Source organism: Diaphorina citri, unplaced genomic scaffold (assembly GCF_000475195.1).
Source record: "Diaphorina citri unplaced genomic scaffold, Diaci psyllid genome assembly version 1.1 scaffold186, whole genome shotgun sequence".
Classification (NCBI taxonomy): Eukaryota; Metazoa; Arthropoda; class Insecta; order Hemiptera; family Psyllidae; genus Diaphorina; species Diaphorina citri.
In genome coordinates this window covers 131,555-153,765 of record NW_007377623.1, presented here as the reverse complement: position 1 = coordinate 153,765, position 22,211 = coordinate 131,555, and the positions used below count along the sequence as shown (strand labels likewise).

Genomic DNA, 22,211 nt, shown 5'->3' with positions numbered 1-22,211 from the left:
AACGGCGGAACACATCATCTGTGAATGTGGTGTTGCCTCTCACAAACGACTGCTATACTTCTCAAGGATGATTATAACACCTAAAGAAGTCAAATAAATCAGTCCTAAAAGAACCCTGGCCTTCGTAAGAAGTCTAGGGCTCTTCTAGAAAAAATAAAGGGAATGTCACAAAAGATCTAACCAGGTCGCAGTGACCAAAGGCGTTTATTAAAGCCGATGGCCCTACTTATACTAATACCAATCGACCACCTAATAATCCAGTCCTCAAATGACTTCCGGCTCTTTCCACCCGGTACAGTCATGCACATTTGTTATAGCATCAATTTATATTTTCTCCACTAGTACTCTAAACATGAGCATATAACATACGCATCATCAATCATTACACTGTAGACACTCGGGGACGTCTTCTGTACTCTCTCTGGTTTTTCCAAAGTGAAACGCTGCTGATTTTTCCTCCCCGGACTCTCTTCGCTATTTCACCAAGGAAACGAGACTGTTGGAGAAAAGGAGAACATTATTATTTATATTGAACTTTACTTATTTTAAGTGTAAAACACGAGTTTGAGGAGGAGGAAATCCGCAAACGACGCGGATTTTGGTGTGAAATCGTGTAGGTCTCCAAGACATTCGTTGCCCCTGAGAGTTCTATTATTGTGTGGTCAAACTCATTGAGGGTGAAATTCTATGTCTAGCTTCTATTTGCTCTGGAGGGAGGAAGAACTGAAGAAAGGTACCTAAGCCAAAAAATTTCGACCATGTCTGAGGGGGATAAAACTTTGTCCGCATGAGACTGAAAAGTCATCTGATAGTATCGTAGTAACTCTCTCGAAATTACTCAGTTTATACAGCGATAGTGCTCATGATAGTAATTGTCACAACAACCATCATTGTGTAAGTGCTAAGTGGGGGCTTCATAATGAAAGACTCACAGGACTCAAGAGTACGAAGCTCTCTCGGTGCATCCTTGCTGAGGGACATCTCTGAGGTATTCATCCTCGTCCTCGTTAACCTTTTCCCTTAACTATCTTCATTTTCGTACTCTTCCTCGTTTCTCCTTCCACCTTTTTATTTCCATCCAAGATTTTTCACATTGTCAAAGAAAGAAAGAAAGAAAGATATATTCAAGGACAAGAGGCGCACAAAATACAAATACATGACACAATACAACTTTACTCCTTATATTCTATTGAATGTGTACCAGAAATAACAATGTTCTGCATAGTGGTCGAGGTTTGTAAGATTTAAATATTTTATTCTCTAGCTCCTTTCCTTGCCCAAGTTTCAAGCTTACTGGCGTCTTATCTTCATATTATGTGGTCGGCCTTTCTTACTAAAGCAGGAAAGTCTCAAGACTTCAGAGTTTAGACCATTATTACAGCTACTATAATATTACTAGATGCTTTTCTTTCACTTTTATGTCGAAGGTTCTCTTTTGTTGGCCTAGATTGTTGCCTCGGATCTTTGTTGAAAGTTTGTGTTTTTGAAACAGCTCAAGTTCTTTCTTTTGTCGAACTTTCAAACTTTCAACTTTCATTACAAACTAAACTTTAGTCGATATTTCCGGCCCTTTTCAATGTCCCTCGTTTATTCATTCATTCTTCATCACACTAATTTACATTCGGTACATTCAAAGATCAACAGCTGGTGGCGTTCTGTGGATAAATAATGATATGCACGCCCTACATTTTCATCAGACTTTTCTTCTTTCACTCGCTCTTCTGTACGCCCTGGATTATAAAACTTAATAAAACATACCACAGTCAGAATACAATTGGAACTACTGTTTGATTGGGTAATGGGTATGCTGTACTTATTGATACTGCAGTATCTTGGCTTGAATTAAAAAAAAAGCCACGTTAAGACACGGTTAAAATAAAATTAGAAGGATGGACTTACTATTTTGCACAGTCTATTAGCTGATATTCATTGGATCGCTCGAAGCACGCCTGAACACCTTTGTCTTTCCAGAGTTCTTCAGCTATGTCGTAAAACTCCGGCGGATAATCAAAGTCGTGCGCGGACGCCACGTTGTGAATGTAGTCGACACGACTTTGGTTTTCCGGATGTTCTAACGTGCACGGGGGATTCACCTGACTCATTGCACCTGTTATCGTCTGTGGGAGGAAAAGAGAGAACATTGGGTTAGAATAGAATAGAATATACCTTGTGTATACACAAGTGATTATGTTCGCGGATTTCGCGATTATGTTCGCGGATTTCGTGATTATGTTCGCGGATTTGGCAATTTTGTTCGCGGATTTGACGATTATGTTCGCGGATTTCGCGATTTTGTTCGCTGATTTTGCGATTATGCTCGCGGATTTGGCGATTATGTTCGCGGATTTCGCGATTATGTTCGCGGATTTCGCGATTATCTCGCGGATTTCGCGATTTTGTTCGCGGATTTCGCGATTATGTTCGCGGATTTCGCGATTATGTTCGCGGATTTCGCGATCATGTTCGCGGATTTGGCGATTATGGTCGCGGATTTGGCGATTTTGTTCGCGGATTTGGCAATTATGTTCGCGGATTCGCGTCCCGAATCGACATTTTGGATATTTGGCAAGCCTACTCATAATGAGTGGCTGGCCTTAAGTCAATTTTGGCCAACAGATGTTTGGGATTGACGCTTTAGTGTTACTTGAGACCAGAATTTTGTTTATAAATATATCTGAATAAGGTTTTATATTTTGTGGATTTAAACTTTCAAAGGATAGAAAAACCCCTGCACCTTCACTAAATTGAGTGATTTCTTCTGTTTAAATGCGATGTTCCAGGATTGAGCTGTAAGTAACGAGGTTTTTTTTTTTTAAACTCGTAATAAAAAATAAAAAACTCGATAAAGATGCAGTTAACAACGAAGGGCATAGCTACCTACTTAAATCCTATAATGTTTTAGGGAATTTATAATATGATCAACAGGTACGAAGTACACTGACGGTATAATAAAACCTGCACTTAGGAAAGATGAAACAATAGTGAGCGATAAAATCCAACATTTTTTTCTTCCTTCATTATTAATACTTAATTACTTACAATTACAACAACATTCGCAGTACTATACAATCAGAGAAATATCAAGTTTATATCAGTTTTTTTTTCTTTTTTTTTTCAGCCCCTTCCCCTCTAACTTTTATGGATTCTTGGTTCTTTATCCACTTTTTTTTATTAATCTCGTCTTTTTAATGCTCTTTATGGCTCTCCATCTTTATATGTTCTTTTTCCTATCATCTAGTTGTCTCAACTCCCTCTTTTGGTTTTCTCAATTAATGGCTTTCTTCCCCCCTTCACACTCGTTCGTCACCTCTGTCTTTTGTTTTTCTGTCTGGTACTGTCTCATCATCACTCCATGTTCTCATAATGATGATGACAACACATTTTATAGCCACGTTATAAAAATTATAATTTGCGAAAGTTCCCAACAGTGTACTCGAACTGCTACGATGCCCTCACGTAAAATGATGAAAATCAAAAGATCTTGTGTGGAATCACTTACACCTAACCTATAGGACCGATTCTACAGTCACTTTTGGGTAATTCTATCCGAATAGTATTCTCTTTGAGATCTTAGAATCGGATCCAAAACTTATACTACTCTAGTTATACGAATATTTACTTATTTATTTGAATTTGCAAAAAGTGACTCTAGGATTGGGCCTTGGGTTTTCATTATGTTAAATCCTCAAATACATTTGGGGAGGATAACACCGCGCGGAGCCCCTTCTTACCAGGCGAGGACCTGCTAGCAAAGCAAACGTGAAGCAGAAGAACGGAGACTAGAGTAGAACGCTGCTGGATCTAATATTGACAATAAATTATAGGAGTAGAACTACCCCCTACCCGTCTCCCTACTCCTAGTGTGAAGTTTAGTAAATTACAAACTTCAACTTGAGTTGTACTATTAACGTGCTTGACTTCAACTTTTTCCCCAGACATGTCAGATGGGCGAGAAGAGGTGGAACGTACTCTATTTCTAGGTGCTGGGGATGCTTGGTCAACACAACATTCCTGTGGAAATATTCCTACTCGAAGGCCCGAGAGCACATTTTTGTCTCCTCTCTGGATTGACCCCGGAATATTTGACTGGAAAATTTGAACGAACATTTTACTTCCTGAACTCGTACTCGTAAGTTTTGATAATATCCCACCAGTATTCTTTTAAAAGAGCCTACAGCTATTGAACTATTTATATATTTGGATTGGATGGACCTGCTTATCTGACTTGAAGCATTTGGATCGGATTGGGATAGTGGATCACATGGAATTAACGTATTGAACTAATCCAATCCAACCATTCATCAATACTCAACTTTACAAGAAAACAGCGAAACTGTACTTCTCTACACGAAGATAGTTTGTGAATTTTGCAAATTGTAAATTGTTTGAAAACTTGTATCAATTCATCTTATGATACATTCAAATCATGTAGGAAGAGAGAGCTCAGTTTATTTATAACTAGCATAATAACTTCTCCTGTAACTTCTATACGTGCAATTTTTACAAGCTATCCCTCGCATGTGAAAGAAAAGTTCGCAGCAAGAAAGTTGCTTCGATCTATAGATTCCTTGATAGCGTTCCTCAAACAGTGACACATGGGAGAACCAAGTCTGCTGCTCTGTGAAAAATACGAGACATACGTAGGTAATAAACTACATCCATGCTCATATTTGACTCTGAAAAGAATACGCACATGCCCTTCTTTCTATTTGCCAGCTATTACTACATTATTTTTTTTTCTTCTCTATTGAGATTTTTTCTGTCGTTCTCTGTGAAACTGGAGAAATGGAGAATCTTTTGAAGAAATCAACATTTACGTAAACTCAAAGATTGGGAGACAAAACAGATGATTATACTTACATTGAATGCATAACACCTACCCACATCATTTTCCCAGGGTATCTTCACTTTCCCAGTTCAAATTTGCACCTACAAATCTCCCCACCAGACTATAAAGGCTGGAGATAAAACTATTGTCATGATGATAATGGCACATAAAAAAAGTGCATCGGAGTTACGTTTTTGATTTTATAGTTCCTTTTAAATTTAAAATGCATCTCGACAGTAAGAAGCTTCAAGCCTTTTCTTTGCACCTTGTGACTCTTTGCCACAATCTTTTCTAAACCTTCGTAGATCTTTTTTTCTTCCTTTTCATTTTCTTTTTTTTCTCTCTCCTTCGTCGTATCATATGCATGATTGAACGTGAACGAACTTTCGTACCATTTTTGAACAAATAAGAGTCTAAGGAGGTATGAAAAGTCCTTCACAAGTTTGCGCTCTTTCAAGTGAGAAATTTTTCTCATGGCGTTGGTGGTGGTGGTGGTGGGGGACATTGAAACTTTCTCCCTCTCCTTGAGAAAACACCACAGATCAATGGACTATCATGTCCAAAACTGTACTTGAAAATAATTGGGAATTGTGAAAATGGAATTTCTCCCGTGGACCCCCCCGAGATTGAACATTTAGTCTGAGGTGAATTTCTATTTGTCTTGGTTTCGTGGTTAATGCCCAATCCTTTACCATTGAGTGTGAGAACTATAATTTTATGATTTTGATGCAATTTTCAAGCATTTTATTATTGAATACAAATGAAGCGGGTGTTAAGCTTTAAGCACGAAACGTGGTAAGTTGGTAGTGATAACCATAGGGATGGAATTCATGGAATGATGGCTTGTATTCGATTCCCACTGGAACACAGATGGAGGTAGCGAAGATTCAACTGAGAAACAATATGGCACTGCCAAATGAGTGACATTTTATTTGAATAAACCATTATTCCTGCACGTGCATCTTATGTCTATGATATCGCCCTACTGTGTATAAATATATTAAAATGAAAATATTTCTACATGCGACATTTCTCTAACTTCTCTTTTCTGACAAGCCTCACTATAGTACACCCAATATTGTATCCCTTTGTCGTTGGAGCTATGTTAACACTGGAAAGGCTATGGAAATTAATGTTCAAATCCCACCGAAAAAAAGCGTATGACCGACCGTCTTGTATTGTTGTCAAATTTTATTAAATTTTCAACAAATGAAAAATTATCTGCAAGGTAGTTGTTACTTATCTTTTTTTATTTTTTTTTTTCCACTAGGTATATTGTTTTTATTTTTATCTAATACATAAAAATGAATATTTGTTTCTTTGTTTGTGTGTGTGTTTGTTCGAACTTTATGTCTGGCCAAACCGCTCATCCGATCGCTATGAAACTCTGTGAACTTATTGCGCTTGCACTCCCGTGAAAGGTTATAGGCTATTTTCCGGTTCGTTTTTGTTAAGCTACGCCGAGCAAGACCACTAAATGGATGAGTGACATGAACGGCCATGCCTTAATGATTTACTAGCAGATTATTAAAAATTAAACACTTTCGTGTATATCTTTCTCTTTAACCCCTAATGGGGGTCCAATGCCTTCGAGCAATATACTTACTTACATGAATTTTAAAGTTAGGTACTTCGCTATGAATCCTCTCTCTCTTTCGGTTTAACTCATCAAATTCTGAAGCTACCCAAAAATATTCTTCCCTGCTGTTCCTATTCCTTCCTCCTCTGTCCTTACATACAGTCACTTTCCCTCTCTATCTCTTTCTCTCACTCCATTCCCCTCCCTTATGTTGTCAATATTGAGTACCGAACTGCTATTACCTACACACTACATAGTATTTTAAGGGTATTTTCGATTTCACGTAATGATACAAAGAATCCCAGCCTGTCTTGTTATTAGAAGAGAAGAATGCATTATCTCGATGGGACTGAAACGTTCCTTTATCCCCATATGTACGCAGCTCAGGCAAAGAGGGCTTCATGACCATTTCCCTGCTATTCTACGAGTATCTGTATCAATATAAAACGCCTTTTCTATGCCCGTTTTTTTATTCACATACATTGTAAGTTTCTAATGTATTCGTACTTTACCCTCAAACTTATTTTTTTTCCTTTCAATTCTCAAATTTTCATTTCATTATTCAGTTCAATTTTATTTTGTTTATTTAGGACGCTTCTCTTCACTAGAAGGTACAGAAATGTACCCTTCAATTGAGCTCTCAAGTCCCTAGATGCCAGACATCAATACTACACGAGGGATCACAATAACATACTGGGCTAACGTTAGCCGTTCTAAAACATATCTTTAATTTTAATTTGGAATTATTCCAATTTTTTTCAAGAGGTTATAATTATCAAATGTGTGTGTATAAATCTACATTTCAAAATTTTTATTGATGACGCTGAACAAAAGTCCCCAAAATTTTTCAAAATAAGGCTTTACGTGCGGTTAGCGACGTTAGCGTAGTTAATTTTTTGATAAACGGAAGCGAGATGAAGGTATTGATGACATTAAAGGAAAATGACACCCAATATACGTACAATGTACATGCCTAGTAACTTTGACACTTGGGATATTTATTTTCAAAACATGGGAAGGAGTTGATATTATTTACTTGTACAATGAAGCATTGACAAAGACTTTGCGGTGTAGATACCTATCACTTCTGTTATGGAGTAGACATACCTACCTGCTATGTATAATGCTTATTTTCCACATGATATGCCACTAAAACTACAACTTTGGGTGAAAGAAAAGTCTACTAAAATATTAATTTGCCTTTCTAAGGTCTTTAGAGCGACATTGACTTGAAAATCGAATATACTTCAATATGTTATAGGAGCATATTCGAAGTTCGAAGACAATAAACTTTCAGGTAGGTACCTATCTAATTAAAATTAATATGAAATGAAGATATACTTACAAGAATTGCATCCCTAATGTTCTTTTTTATATCTTCTATTTTTTGTTTCTTTTCGCTGAAATCAAAAGAAACAAACATAATTGATTAGTATGTATAATTTTGGTGCAAGTCGTCTACAGATTATTTAGTAATCTTGCTAACTATAACAGAAGTACTGTTCACATTTTGAAAATCCCTTGATCTTCTTCTTCCGGTAGCCAAAAGCAACACCATGTCAACAAAACATCAGCTCACACTGACAGCATTCAAGTTCACAAGACTTTTTTTCAAGTCTTTCCAAGCAAAGGTATTGTTTGATTTGTCAATTTCTCTGAATAAACTTCTACTATCTACTAAAAAATAAGAAGATACATTTCTTGTTTATTACAATTACCTATAGGACAAGGAAAGTAAAAAAACCTCATTTTCAGTCACAAAGAACAATAAAATCATGGTTTCATTGGTTTCTTTTCTTCGCACAGTCCTTTTCCTCCCTCCCTCCTTCCCTACTTTCTCCTTTTTCTCCCGTAATAGCAGATGCCAGATGCATTTTAAGATTGCTTATGCACAGCGCATCTTTGTCATTAATAAATAATACCGTTCCCCGGTTCAAGAGAACACGTGTTACTTGGATATAGAAATGGTATAGATGTCTATGTACATTGGATATGGAGAACTAGCTACATAGGGAGTATGGCCAAAGAAAAATCTATTGAACCTACCTAGTAGCCAGTCTGAAGAAACTAAAATATTTATTTGTTTTAAATGTCTTTTTTTTAAATCTCAATTTAAAAAAATATATCTAAATTTTCGACTTGACATAGTTGCAAGATAAATAGACAAGATAAGGGAAAGACGGAGAATTGGGGGGAAACAGAAGAAGAAAGACACACAAAACGCACATCATAAGCACATAGGTATGAAACGATGCACGAGCACCAATACACAGTACGAGTAGTGAGGGAAATATACATTCATGACCTAGGTAGGTATTACCTTGAAATATTTTACTAACGGACCTCGAGAAATGTACGTTTCGACCGCTATTTAACGCCAAATATTTGAAAAAGCTCAAAAAGAGTTCGCAATGTTTAAGGGAAATCGGGAAATTAAATTACGTGTACAGTTAAATTGTACTAGATTCCTTCAGGAAAACATCTCCTGCTAAAAATTCATCAGTCTGACGATAAGTTTGGCACTGACAATCCAAAGTATTCAAAGTCATACCAGAGGTATTTTTAGCAAAACGTGTCACCCTATGCCCACTACAGAATCCTTGCTCTTAAAAGATTTATCTGCATGGGATTTACACAATACCAACGGGTTTGATGCAGTTCATCGCCATTGTCAAGAATCATTGCAATTTGCAATTCAATGCAACCTAAAATGTAATGAAAACTCAACCCAGACAGATGGACAGACAGACATAAAAGATAATGAGATAAATATCGCTAGACAAGGTCAAAATACTTGAGATTATGCTAGGAGTTCCACCAAGATACTTTTCTTGTTCCATGTCCACACTATCGTACATGAAATCAGCATTGGATCAGACGCATGGATGGAAGGCGGCTAAGTGCATCTGAAAATTGCAATTCATACATGTGTCTTTTGGATACTTGTGTAAATTCCAATGACTGTGTCAATGCGATATCAGATCCATGTAAAAATAGATGAAGTCCAGTTCAAATAAAGAATACCTACGTAGAAAAATCTTAGTCTTAGAAAAATCTAAAAACAGGACATATTATTAAAGGTTACACAATGAGTTCCCTTAAGTGTGATTTTCATGAAATTAGCCTCTAGTTAAGGGAAATTATCCATTAGACAAATGAAAACAATTAGAAATTGTCAAGGTAATTGCAATCCTACTCGAAATTCACTTCTCTATTTATCTCACAAAAATCTTTACTAAAAGAACTAGATAAGATTGAATTAGAAAATTCGTAATGGCAACAGGTCCTAAGCTTGAGCATACAACATGAGTCATGCTTTATATAGGAGATATCGAGCAGAATATACCCTCCTGTGTTATATTCGAGTTATTGTGACATTGGCAATGAAAATCATGAGAAACAAAGAAAAACAGAAAATGGACATAAATTTTCATCTTTTAAATTACATTTCTATTATGGCTTATATTTCCATGTAACGGCGAATCCAATATTGAATATGTAATGGAAAAAACTCTGACGCCACATTTCTGCCCGTACAATAAAATATTGTGCATTTAAAATAAGTAAAAAAAATCAAAACGCTTATACATATCTACCCAGCATTGGAATTTAATTGTAAAACCAATGGAGTGTAAAGTTTACAGTGTAGATAGTTCAAACTCAAAATTATTTTCAACCTACCTGTATTCTGGATACCTACCTACTTTTTTCAATTTCAAGTACTAACAATGGACCTTGCTTATCAAATGTCTCCGTAAGCGTTTTTGAGGTTTCATTGAAATGGAAAAAGTTTATTTCTACAGTTCTACGTTAAAATGTAAATGAATAATCTTCTCAGAAGGATTAGCAAATCGTGAGTTATCGAAAACAACACTACTAGATCTAAATCTTCACAAAATGTTAGGATAGAAACACGAAGTCTATAAACCATCTACATCCAACTGAAGAACTGTCAAGTTTCAATAGCTGATTAGCCTAAAATATTACTTTTCCATATCTATTTAGTGTAATTGAGCTTGTTGATAAACAAAATTACATGAAACTTCTGCCTACGTATACCATGGTTAATTGCACTCTTGTGCTGTGTATGCGTGTATCTATATGAGCGTTAAAAGGCTCCTACACACGTCGAGTTTATTTGGCTCCAGTCCACTCTCCCCAGTCCTAATGAATTCGAGTCAAATAACGGTGATTACCAAATCCACGAATCGATTGAAATAAATTCCGAAATGGTCTCAATTTTTTCGCAACATAATGCCGATTTACACTTGGATTTGCAAACACTCCTGGCCTAACGTAGGTTATGCCACAAAAAGCCGCGTTTGCACGATTCGATCCCTATTTTATGGACCAGGGACAAGGGAAGTCCATTCCTGGATTCTCCCAATGGATTTTGGCCGTCCCGAAAATCCATCAAAGCCACAGAACAGACTGCGTCAACAACAGATTTCGCTGCACAGGTAAAACAGGATGAGTTCTAGATTGTCTTCAATACATGTGAACTTTTGAGCTCGTGTGTAGGCACCTTAAAACTACCTACCTACCTACATCCCATCAGCTCCTCATTTTCAACTCAACTTAATACTCCAACTAAACAGCTTGCATGCATTACATGTTACAAGATTAATTTACACTTTGAACACTTAACTCGAAATTAATAATGCAAATGAAACGATGGTATTCTCCATACTCGGTGATAAAGTTATTACCGAGTCAATTCAGGTAAACATGTGAATCCAAAGTAAGCCAAAGAGTTAAGGCTTACGTGGTATGCTTTTGCTGTCTGTGGTAAATACTATTTGCAACTTTAAAAATACCTCAATTTCGGGAGGAGCAGGGAACAAAATCATACTGTTTCCAACTTTTTATTGATATGTGAAAAGATTGGAACGTGTTAGCAAATTAATCGCTTGGATGGTAGCAGAGTGGTAAATCGTTTTCATGGTAAGTTGGAGGAGGCTGGTAAGATTGGCATACATAATATAATAACATAATTCAGGAATGCAGGCAGCAGCGTATATTAACACTCCACAAATCTACAATACTATGTGGTATTTCCTTTTCTCTTTTGAAGTGCAAAAGCAAAACCAGTCTGTCATCGAAAAATGTTCAAATTTGATGCAAGACATGAAATTATCTACCACGAGAGTCAAATTACTAACCAGGTAATTATAATTTCATAATTCCAGTAGAATGTTCTTCAGCATACAGAAAATAAAATAATAATAATAATAATAATAATAATAATAATAATAATAATAATAATAATAATAATAATAATAATAATAATAATAATAATAATAATAATAATAATAATAATAATAATAATAATAATAATAATAATAATAATAATAATAATAATAATAATAATAATAATAATAATAATAATAATAATAATAATAATAATAATAATAATAATAATAATAATAATAATAATAATAATAATAATAATAATAATAATAATAATAATAATAATAATAATAATAATAATAATAATAATAATAATAATAATAATAATAATAATAATAATAATAATAATAATAATAATAATAAACAGGATCAAATACAAGCAAACTGCAGGTTTGGTTAGTGGTTTACATTACAAATCCATCTATTCCATACACAAAGTAAAGCAAGAGATCGCATTTGACATGCTTTCAGTGAAATATCATCAGCATTATTATTAAATACCCGTGATTGCTCGATACATAATCAGAAAAACCGCACCACACATCAATGGCAATATACGAGTACTCGTACATCGAGTTCAACTCAATCAAAACGTATACAATATGGGTACTGTGTGGGATATCTATACCTATTTCTAATGAAATATCCGATATACAGAATACCCCCACAAATTCCAGGTATAAATTTAATACTATGCTTACCCAAATAGTAACTCCACAAATTCTGTCAATTTTCCTTTTATGATGAGGAGGGATGACCTTCCCCAACTCTCAATCTATTCTTTGTTTTGCTTAGATATAAGTACCTACGTGCTCGTAATTCAAAATTTTGAATGGGGCTGAACTCTCCTACTCTCCATTGTCCACTCACACTCGTCAGATTCATCACTCATACTCAAATACGTTCATATTTTGGCGGTATAGTTGATTCAAACAAGATGCCAGCACTTAAAAACATTTCATGTGATAATAAATGTACTCGTGTGCATTGTAATTTCATTTTTACTTTCATCACCTCAGTAGTGTTCTCTGATTTTCATATGCGAAAACTTCAAGACTTCAAGTATGTAGTGAAAAGTAATAAAAAAACAAAATGAAATCCAGTGGCGTCTATTAAATTCGGCAATACAAATTGTGTGACTTGACTCAACTCGAGAATTGACTTTACTCTCATTAAAAGTTCAAAGAACCGAGCAACTGAGCCATCAAAAAATGTGGTCAAGATTTTTAGGGAGCAGTGATCATTCGAGAAGTTAGCAACTTATGCAAGGCTCCGCATTGGATGTCTTCTAAAAATCTTTGATTTTGAAACGTTGCGTTACTAACTTCTTTAATGATCCTCACTGTCTCCCCTTGAGGATAACAATTTGAGTTCTCCTTGTCCACTCCGCCACTGGTTAATAAAGATGAAAACGTAAAAGAAAAGTGAAACGTGCACTGATTTGTATGGCTGCAATATTCCGCCAATGATTTTTCTCAAGCCCTTTCACTCGGTGGAAAATATTCGGCTGCCAGTTTTCTGATTCTGATGGCACCGGATGCGGAATCAAATTTTCAACCAAGTTCCTTGAAATGGGCTGATAGATAGCGTATAGGGTGGAGATGGATACCTAGGACAGGTTTAAATAATAAGAATAATTTAATAAATAAGTAAAAAAAAAAAAAAACTAATCAGAAGTATTTGCATTCTCCACTAACTTATTTTGTTCGATTTGTGGCTGTTTGGTCAACTAGTTTGGAGTCCATAACAAATGCTGTCGGATGAAGGGCTTTTTTCCTGATTTTTCTCCACATGAGCTCCATCTCTTATGGATTGAAGATAGAAGATACCTACTATGAGAAACTTATCTAACTATAACCTTCGGATTATCAACAATCGTCTCATTGTGAAGATCATTGATGCTCAGAGAATGGAAAGGGTTGCGTTAGATGTGTTTAGAATATTTACAAGCAGTCAAACACATTCACACCTGTTCGCAACATAGTAAAACGTCAGAACCAAGAATATCAGTTGTAAATCACACTAGGACAGAAATATAACGAATGGAATAATATGTGCCGTAATGCCATTCTCTTATTCGTAGACAACAAATTCATAACATCTAATGACGGACGTGACGACCGAGCTATCAAAGATCACCCTTATCAAATCTTCCTTTCCTTCCCTTCGGCCGTAGAAGTAATTACTTTTATATGCTGAGCTCATTTTATGAAATTCATTATAATATAAATGATTAAATAATAATGGATATACTACCACAGGTATGTTGTCAAATCCTCAAATAATGATGAAATTATCTACCTTGGCTGGGATTCAAATCCACGGCCCCTTGATCACCAGGCGAGCACATGGTCAAAGAGTTATCAAGGCAAGATAATTAAAGCTTTAGGAGGACAATAAATCGAAGCTGATTGATATAATGACATCACATGGGAGATAGGAGTGAGTGATGGGCAGAAAAATTGTATTGTAAACTGATGATTAGGAATGTGGAGATTCTTGGAAATACCCTGAGATCCAACTTCAGAAATCAGGAATAAACATTTCTTTGAATGCCTCTCTGAATAAAATCAATTAATATCGCCACTAAAGCTACACACGGAATAGAATATAGAAGGATTGTAAATATCTGTGTATTCTCAGTGCAAGTTTTGCATTCATTTCTAGACGCAGTTCAAATGTTCGAACCAAGGCTTCAAGTCCACCTAGAACAGTTCATCCTAATTTGGGAATTTTGGAAATGGGCGGTAATGGAAGACGAAAGGTAATGACTAATCAAACTATTATTTCTTACCTATATATACAACCTGACAAGCACATCAGTACCATGAGACCTAAAAGGTGTCGATTCTCATCACCATTTCAGGAAAACGAAAATTATTTTCAATGAAATTTCACAGTTTCAAGGAAGTTTCTTGAAAAATAATTATTTCAACTGTCGAATTTCCAACATTTGCGCCTAAAATAATCCTTTTTAGGATGAGTATTATTCGCTTATAGACGAATTTCGAATTTCGGGGAAAACAATACGCTACTAAACTCAATTAGGTACATTACAAAATGAAAACATACAGAAACTGGGCAACATTGTAAGAGTATTATTATTTTAATAGGTAGTATGAATTTGCATTTGTGCTACAAAATCACGCTCGTCAGTATATTTTCATGCTGTCTACCTTTCGCATAAAGAAATACGGGTTGCATAACTACCTATTCTTAAAATTGTACACCTTGGAGTTTTATACCCACCCGTATAAATGTTTTAATAGATACTTATACTTACCTATCTACTAGATAGGAAGATGGGGTAATACTGTGTTTTCTTTGACTAACACAATAAACCTTCTGTGTACAAATAGGAAGAAAAACGTAATGCTCAGAAGTGCATTTAAAGAACAATTATTGTTCAAGTTATATTCATAACGTGGATTTTAGCACTGGAGTAATTTAAGCTTTTTCACCAATGTCTGAGTCTTGCTTCTACCACAACATGAAAATGTCTTCTGGGTAAATTTAGAACTCTCAAGAGTTTAAATAAAAGGTCTTACTTAAAGTTTTCAGACGAAAGCAAAATACTCGTATAGTCCTACTTTTCATAGTAATAAGAATTTGATTTAGACTGCTCGAATAAGACTATAAAGTTCCTTCACCAGAGCTGAAGCCTAAAAAAGGGCCAAGATTAAGATCGAGGGTTGGAACGCGGTATACCTACCAGGACCTTTGCATCCTACGTGTTCACTTTTACTAACGCTTTGATCTCGTTTCAAGTCTTTTTGTCTGGCCATTATTCTACTCCTTTTCCTTCTTTTCTTTTTCCTAGCTACCTACCATTTCGCCTCACCTACACTTAAAAATGTACTTCTTTATTTCCTTTTCCTGCCCGTTTAATTTTCATTCACTTCAATTGAACAATGTATTTAGACTGGAAAGAAAATACAGCATAAAATATTAAGAAGGAAATACGTCAGGTTGTATAAGAACAGCTCTAGCTGTGGAAAAGTTAAGTGCTGAAATTCTTGGCTTTGCGAAACAAAAGAATCTGGGAAACCTGCATTTTCTCCATTGGAGACACGTGTGGGCGACAGAAAGGGAGAGAAAGGAGCAGAGGATGAAGAGGGTCACAAAACATTGACTTATATTACAAGGCCGGGGCTTATCAAGTCGGATTAACAGGGGGATGAGATTCATTCATTCACGATCGATCTGTACCTCAGTACCTAGTTCAATTCAGAGTTGAACTTAACCCGGAATTACCTCGACTTGGTAAGCCCGGCCTTCTCAATTTCAAATATGTAATATGTATAGGGTAGTAGGTACACAACTAAGACTGTCGATTCTGTCGAAGTAGGACCGAGTTCCAACAGCTCAACAGTCAAACAGACGGAGGCTTGAGCTACTTCAACACCAGGTCATCAGTCGACGCTGTTCGACAAACAACGAATTATCTTTCACAAAAATATTGAAAAAAAGTCGCCCACATTGCTCGCAAATGGAACCACTTGCACCACCCCCACAATATGCACGAGTGTAGAAGAATGCAAGCGGGAGGAAATTACTACATGGTATATTAGAAAAAAAGACAAATACTGGCATTTCCGCTTGCAATTTTGAGTGACATAAGACAAGGATTTGAATGTCAAAGTCAAATTGAATTTTAAATATGCATATGTCTCCTATGCTATATACTATCCTAACCATTGGGTTCTGTGTGCTACGCTACATTTTGTTCAAATGGAAGAGCACAAGCCAAGAGCTTTCCCCAGATGTACGTTACCCTTCCCTATTGTTACCTTTTGTTTTGAAATTCAAGGACAACTTTTAGTCTGGGAACATGGGGTGTGGAGGGGGGAAGAGAGGATACAGAGACAGGAGACGTGCAAGTAATATCATCTATCTCTTTCTACATTCTATTTGCAACCATGATATCCTTATTTGAAACCAGATTCCTCAATAAGTGATCGATTTTTGTTTAGTGGATGTGCCAAAAATACCCAAGTTTATATTAGAAATTGAAATATTGATAGACTTAAAGGATACTCTTGATAAACAGAGTAATTTGTTGACATGAAAGAAATGAAAACTAAAACACTTAATAATAAGGTACAAGGTATCATACCCGCGCAATGATGGGACGCAATGAAATATGGAACCACAAAAGTGTAACACGAAACTTGAGAGAAAAATCTAAAACTAGAACCAGGTCTTGGGTAAGATTTCGTCAGACAAGGACACACTGCAACAATGAACGTGCGTACAATGGCCAAACACGAAACAGTCTAATAAACAATGAAAAAGGCAAACTAGAAAGTTAATGTGATTGATAGATTGGGACATGGAAAATAAACAAAAAATTACTCGTTAGCATTGATAAAAACAGAAGAGTGGGATGTAAATTTGTATTTGGGCTGAGGACGAGTGAGAACTGGGAAGGAGAGAATCCGTGTGGAAAAAATCAAGAGCCAAATCACGAAAGGGTCCAAAATGATTACAAAAAAGCCCTACAAAGTGTATAGAGTTATAGACTGTATTGTATAGGTATGTAGCTGATTAGATTACTGATCACGATTAACATGGGTTTTGAACATGGCAAGTTAAAAGCATCCTAGATTGATAGAGATACAGCAATAACTTTCTTGGTTGACCGTCTGGCAGAAACATCAGTTTCATATCCTCGATGTGTAAATCATATTTTCAGGGTTTTAAGATCTGTTGTTATCTTATACATATCTTCTCAATTTGTAAGGTTTCTCAAGGATTTCTGTTATGATTGATATCAAATTATCGACGGGAAATCAGATAATTTTATGATTCAGCAATAAAAAAAAAAAAAAAATAAAAAAATACAGGAGTGAGTTTCATTTAGGAAGAAAATAACTGCGAGGAAACTTACGTAAGTAACTCGTACGAAAAATTTCCGATGAAGTAGCAAGGTTTCTTTATCGAGGCATAGGTATTTTATTGATCACAGTTTTTTCGACCAAAAGTACCTGGGTTCTTGAAAAACAAAATCAGTCAAAGAAGTGTTTAACATCTCCACCTTATGCTTGAAAATTCAATTACAGAACATTCTTCTATGAAAGCAAGAAAGTTTATATGACAAAATCTTCAAAAAATGAAATCTTCAGTTAAAAAGTAGTAGAATGCAAAGAGAAAGAGAGCAGTAGGTAAGTACTCGTGTATCTAAGCAAAATGTATAACAATAATTAATAACATTGCAACATCTTTTGAGAGATAAAGAGAAAGAGGGAGGGAGGGGGGGAGAGAAAGAGAGATAGGGAGAGAGAAATGCGTACTACTTATGTATATCATTTTCTTCATATTATTTGGAAAAGTAAAGTGGGGAGTACTTCTTCAAATTCTTGTAATGTTTCGTTGTTTTGCATACGTTACAAGTTTCATATTTTTTTACTTCTATTTGTAAAGTGCATGTACACGATATTTTCTATGTAAAAATTTCAAAGAAAATTGTTTGAGCTGCAGAAGAGCTTCTCGCGACTCTGTTGTAATACGTTCCAAATTTGAATAAAATGTCAAAAGTTTAATGTTTATTGAAGTCAGGGTACCTTAGGTCGAGGCTTACTAATTCGAGTTGACGCGGGATTGAAATTGGGTCAAGTTAAAAGCTAATGTAAAGGACTGTCCACACTCCACACATAGTCGACCCCGTCTATCGACGTCACGTCGGCGTGGACTGAAACCGTACATTGCCTCGACAACATACCATGGGTCGACTATGTGTTAAGTTCAACCCCAAAGTACGAGTAACTTGAGTTGGTAAGATCCGACCTTATCACCTTAATGTTGAAAATAACTGTGTAAAAAGCAACACTTACTCGTCACTAAAGCCGTTAACGTGCAGTATCCTCATTTGTTTTACTATTGTGCTTTTACCAGACTCCCCCGCTCCTGAAATCAAAATGAGAAAAATTGATTAGGTACTTCATTCAAACATCTGAGTTTTGAAGTATACAAAATACATGATTGTATCATAATTATAAAGTTATTAATATTATTATTACAGATTAACAAAAACAATATTATTGAAAGCGAATTAGTTTTCGCACCTAATAAAGAAGGACATTTTTCACAAACGTGGGTGCCAACACTATCTCAATCAATCTTCAATTGCAGGACAAATACTTTGTTTGAAAAGCAAGAGGATAGCATGGATTCCATCTTATAAATTATTCCACGAGGCAAATGAAAGACAGTTTTAGCCTTTCCTTTCCACTCCACTTCTCAAAAGGCGTTATGACTCCCACTTGTCAAAGGGCGCTAAGACATCTGAATCTTTCTAGTAAAAAGGTGCGTCCACAATTTACACTATGGTCGAGGCAACCTTTGTGGTTGAGTGTCAAGAGCATTGACTCTCAAAGTCAAATCAAAACTCTACAATTCAAAACAAATGAAATGCGACGAAAAACTTACTTAGATCGTAAAATTTTCATCAGAAAGAAAAAGCATTAAGTGTATTTCAATATTATCTTCTAACATCACAATAAAACGTCTATTAATTTAAACCAGTAATAAAAAATGAAAATCAGTGAATACGAAGCAATTTTTTAAAAATTAAAACTTTGAAGCTACAACTGAATGGATTTTCAACATTAACCCTATGCATGTTGAATTATTCAAAAAGATGTTATTAATGTTATGATTCATTCATTTTGCAATCCATAAAGGCAAATATCATCATAAAACTTTATTTTTTTTCCTGGCTACATAAATTATAATAAATTAAGTCCAAATCTAATTTATATTTTTTGTTTTCAATACTAGTCTCACACATACCTACCCCCAAACTAGATAGGAAATACCTAGCATTCCTACATTTCTATTGCAGATTTGTTTCATATTCCAAAATTATGTCTTCATGAGCAGGTGGTTCCACCTTACAAATTTACAATGACGTAATTTCAAGGGTTAATACGAGTGTAAATATTTTTCAAAAATATCAAATACAACAGAAATAAGAAAATGCTAAATAAAAAATGCATATAAATCATTTTTAATGGGCAATATATCACCTATTTTTTTACGTGCACAGTCATATGTTTCACGGGACCCAATGCCTCGCACCGCACATCAGATAAGGTTGCTTCTTTTAATTTGTTAATTGGCATACTGTCTGAGTAAAAAATCCCACTATAGCGGTAAATGTAAAGATTTTTTGAGAGAAAAAACTGAAGCTACATCCAAAAATGTTTTTTTCTCCATGAGTAACACAGAATAAATTGTGTTTTTGAACATATTACAAGTTGGTCATAGAGTTAAATATAAGACTCGAGTAAACACTCGTCCGTCAGTTGCTGAACACCTTACGTCCCCAAAATCACCTGTACTGCGAAGGTGTACAAATACCTTCAGACAAACAATTGTCAATCATATCAGGAACTTATCCAATCTGGAGAACTATTCTACATCTCTACCACTGATTAATAAACGCAAATTGTGAACGTGGAGCGTCAATGGTAAATCATGATAGGACTTTGTTTTTGAAACCCATCTGATGAGGGAAATACTATGGGATGGACATGCTACGACACAGAACACTTGAGTCTAATGTAGTTGTTCCATTGATAAGAAATAAATATGGCGGTGATTTTTATTATTATGATTACTTTTTTTTTAATGCAGATGTTATCTGATAAGTTTAATGATAACAATTATAACATTCAATAGTAGGTACTTACATGTCATAGTATGTATATTGTAGTAAGTAGGTATGAGCTTCATTCATAATAAAATTGAGCATTGATGCAGGTTTTGATCAAATCAGGCAGTGAGAAATACCTACCTACTTAGTACTTTGGAGTAAAAAAAAATCTTCAAGTAGACCTTTTAGGCAGAAGTAAAGGTAATCTGTAATTGTGTTTTTTTTTTTTTTTTTTTTTTTTTTTGAGTGGCCTTTTTGGGGGAGAAAAAAGGGTATTTTTATTTTTTTTTTTTTTTTTTTTTTTTTTTTTTTTTTTTTTTTTTTTAGGTGCTTCTATTTGTATGCTTTTATTTTTTCTTCTCTCCTATATCTCTTTTATCTCCTTTGATTTTAAATATCCCATTAACTATCCTCACCCAATATCATTGATATATCTATGAGAGTACGTATATCGCCCCCATCCCCTGTACAGATACGCAGCCCACCCCAATCTTCATAGAGTATAGATAGGTGTACTATTTATGTCAGTTACTAAAAATAATATCGGTCCACCTACATAACATACGAGAACATGTTATAGTGCTCATTATGCTACTAGGTAGAAAACAAATTAATATGAAGACGTTTCAACTCAGCATATCACAATATCTTGCGACAAAATTTATATAAATGTTTGATTTGAATACTCTCTCTACATTTTTTTTCCTCTTTGGAATATTCAGACATGTGACATTAATTTTCTATAAAGAGTGCCTTTTTTATATATTTTTTTTTTAATCATTTTTTTATGTTATATGTATACCTAGGTGATTATAAATTTGTAACACTTGCTTGCTGATTAAAATAAAAGCCACATTCCCTACCATGCTGATTTTCGCTGTTTTGACAGATTTCTAGGACAAAAATATGACCAAACTGCCAAAAAGCCAAATTAATCTGAATGCCAAATTACTGGAAGAAGAGGCATTTCCTAATTTTAGCTCTCAATATAGGTTATCTACCTATACCTAAATCGTTTTATTTACTTTGAAAATTGGCCAATTTGCACCCCCTCTCCCACCATGTGGTAGCCTAATAAAGGATGAGAAATAAATAAAAACAAAAATGAACCAAAGATTGACATTACACAGTAAATAATAACAATGATAATAGTAGCAATAATAGGCTACACATAAAATTATTATCGATATACCTACGACCGCTAAGAACAATTTCTAGTACAAATTTACGCCATCATAAAATTCATTTAAATTTGCATCAATAATAATCATTATAACAAATAAATAATTATCAAAATTACTGAATTTTAAATTCAGAATAATGTTTTGAATATCGTCCAAATCATTTTAATCCAAAACACACACGTTCTCGTGAGACGGAGTTTATAAATTGAAAACAATTCCTCTTTGTCCAGTGTCGTCGTACGCAGAATGGAATAGACTGAAAGTGGAAAGGAAAGTCCCTTTACACTGTTTCTCTTTCATAACACTCAGGCCTGTTCCACATTGGAAGCGTAGTCGCGCGACTAGGTAGCGGCGGAATAGCGCGACGCCCTCTGAGAATCCAAACCTATGACAATGACACGGACCTCTCACACTGGAGTCGGGCGACCATTACATACATTGTAAATACTCTGGGGCCTTCATCAAGGGAAAAAAAGGCACTCGTGAATTTTACCCACGCCCTTTATATTCCGCCACTTCCGTTGCTCGAAAATTGTCACAAGTTCAAGAATAACAAGGAAGAACATTGCATTTGAGAGGTGGAAAACTGGGGAAGGGGGATGAGTGATAAAGATGAAAAGGGGAAGAGTTGCATCTAACACAGAGGACAAAGGGGAGGTACAAATGATCTGTAGATAGTTGCTTAAGTAACTTAGAATAGAACAATACAGTAGCTTAAGTAACTTTATCAAATACCAACCTTAGTGGTGCAGTGGTTAACGTAACACGTTGGAC

General features: G+C 35.2%; 1 protein-coding gene across 2 annotated transcripts in view; it reads right to left on the bottom strand.

The window, feature by feature from the left end:
* The window catches only part of LOC103505624 (guanine nucleotide-binding protein G(s) subunit alpha), a 59,217-nt gene that overhangs the window by 22,263 nt on the left and 14,743 nt on the right, over positions 1 to 22,211 (bottom strand). For both annotated transcript variants that reach the window (XM_017442509.2, XM_008469977.3), the window contains exons 2-4: positions 18,431 to 18,503; positions 7,753 to 7,807; positions 1,900 to 2,117 (exon numbers count right to left, since the gene is read on the bottom strand). In XM_017442509.2, coding sequence (XP_017297998.1) covers positions 1,900 to 2,117; positions 7,753 to 7,807; positions 18,431 to 18,503 — 346 coding nt within the window. The remainder of the gene's footprint in view (positions 1 to 1,899; positions 2,118 to 7,752; positions 7,808 to 18,430; positions 18,504 to 22,211) is intronic.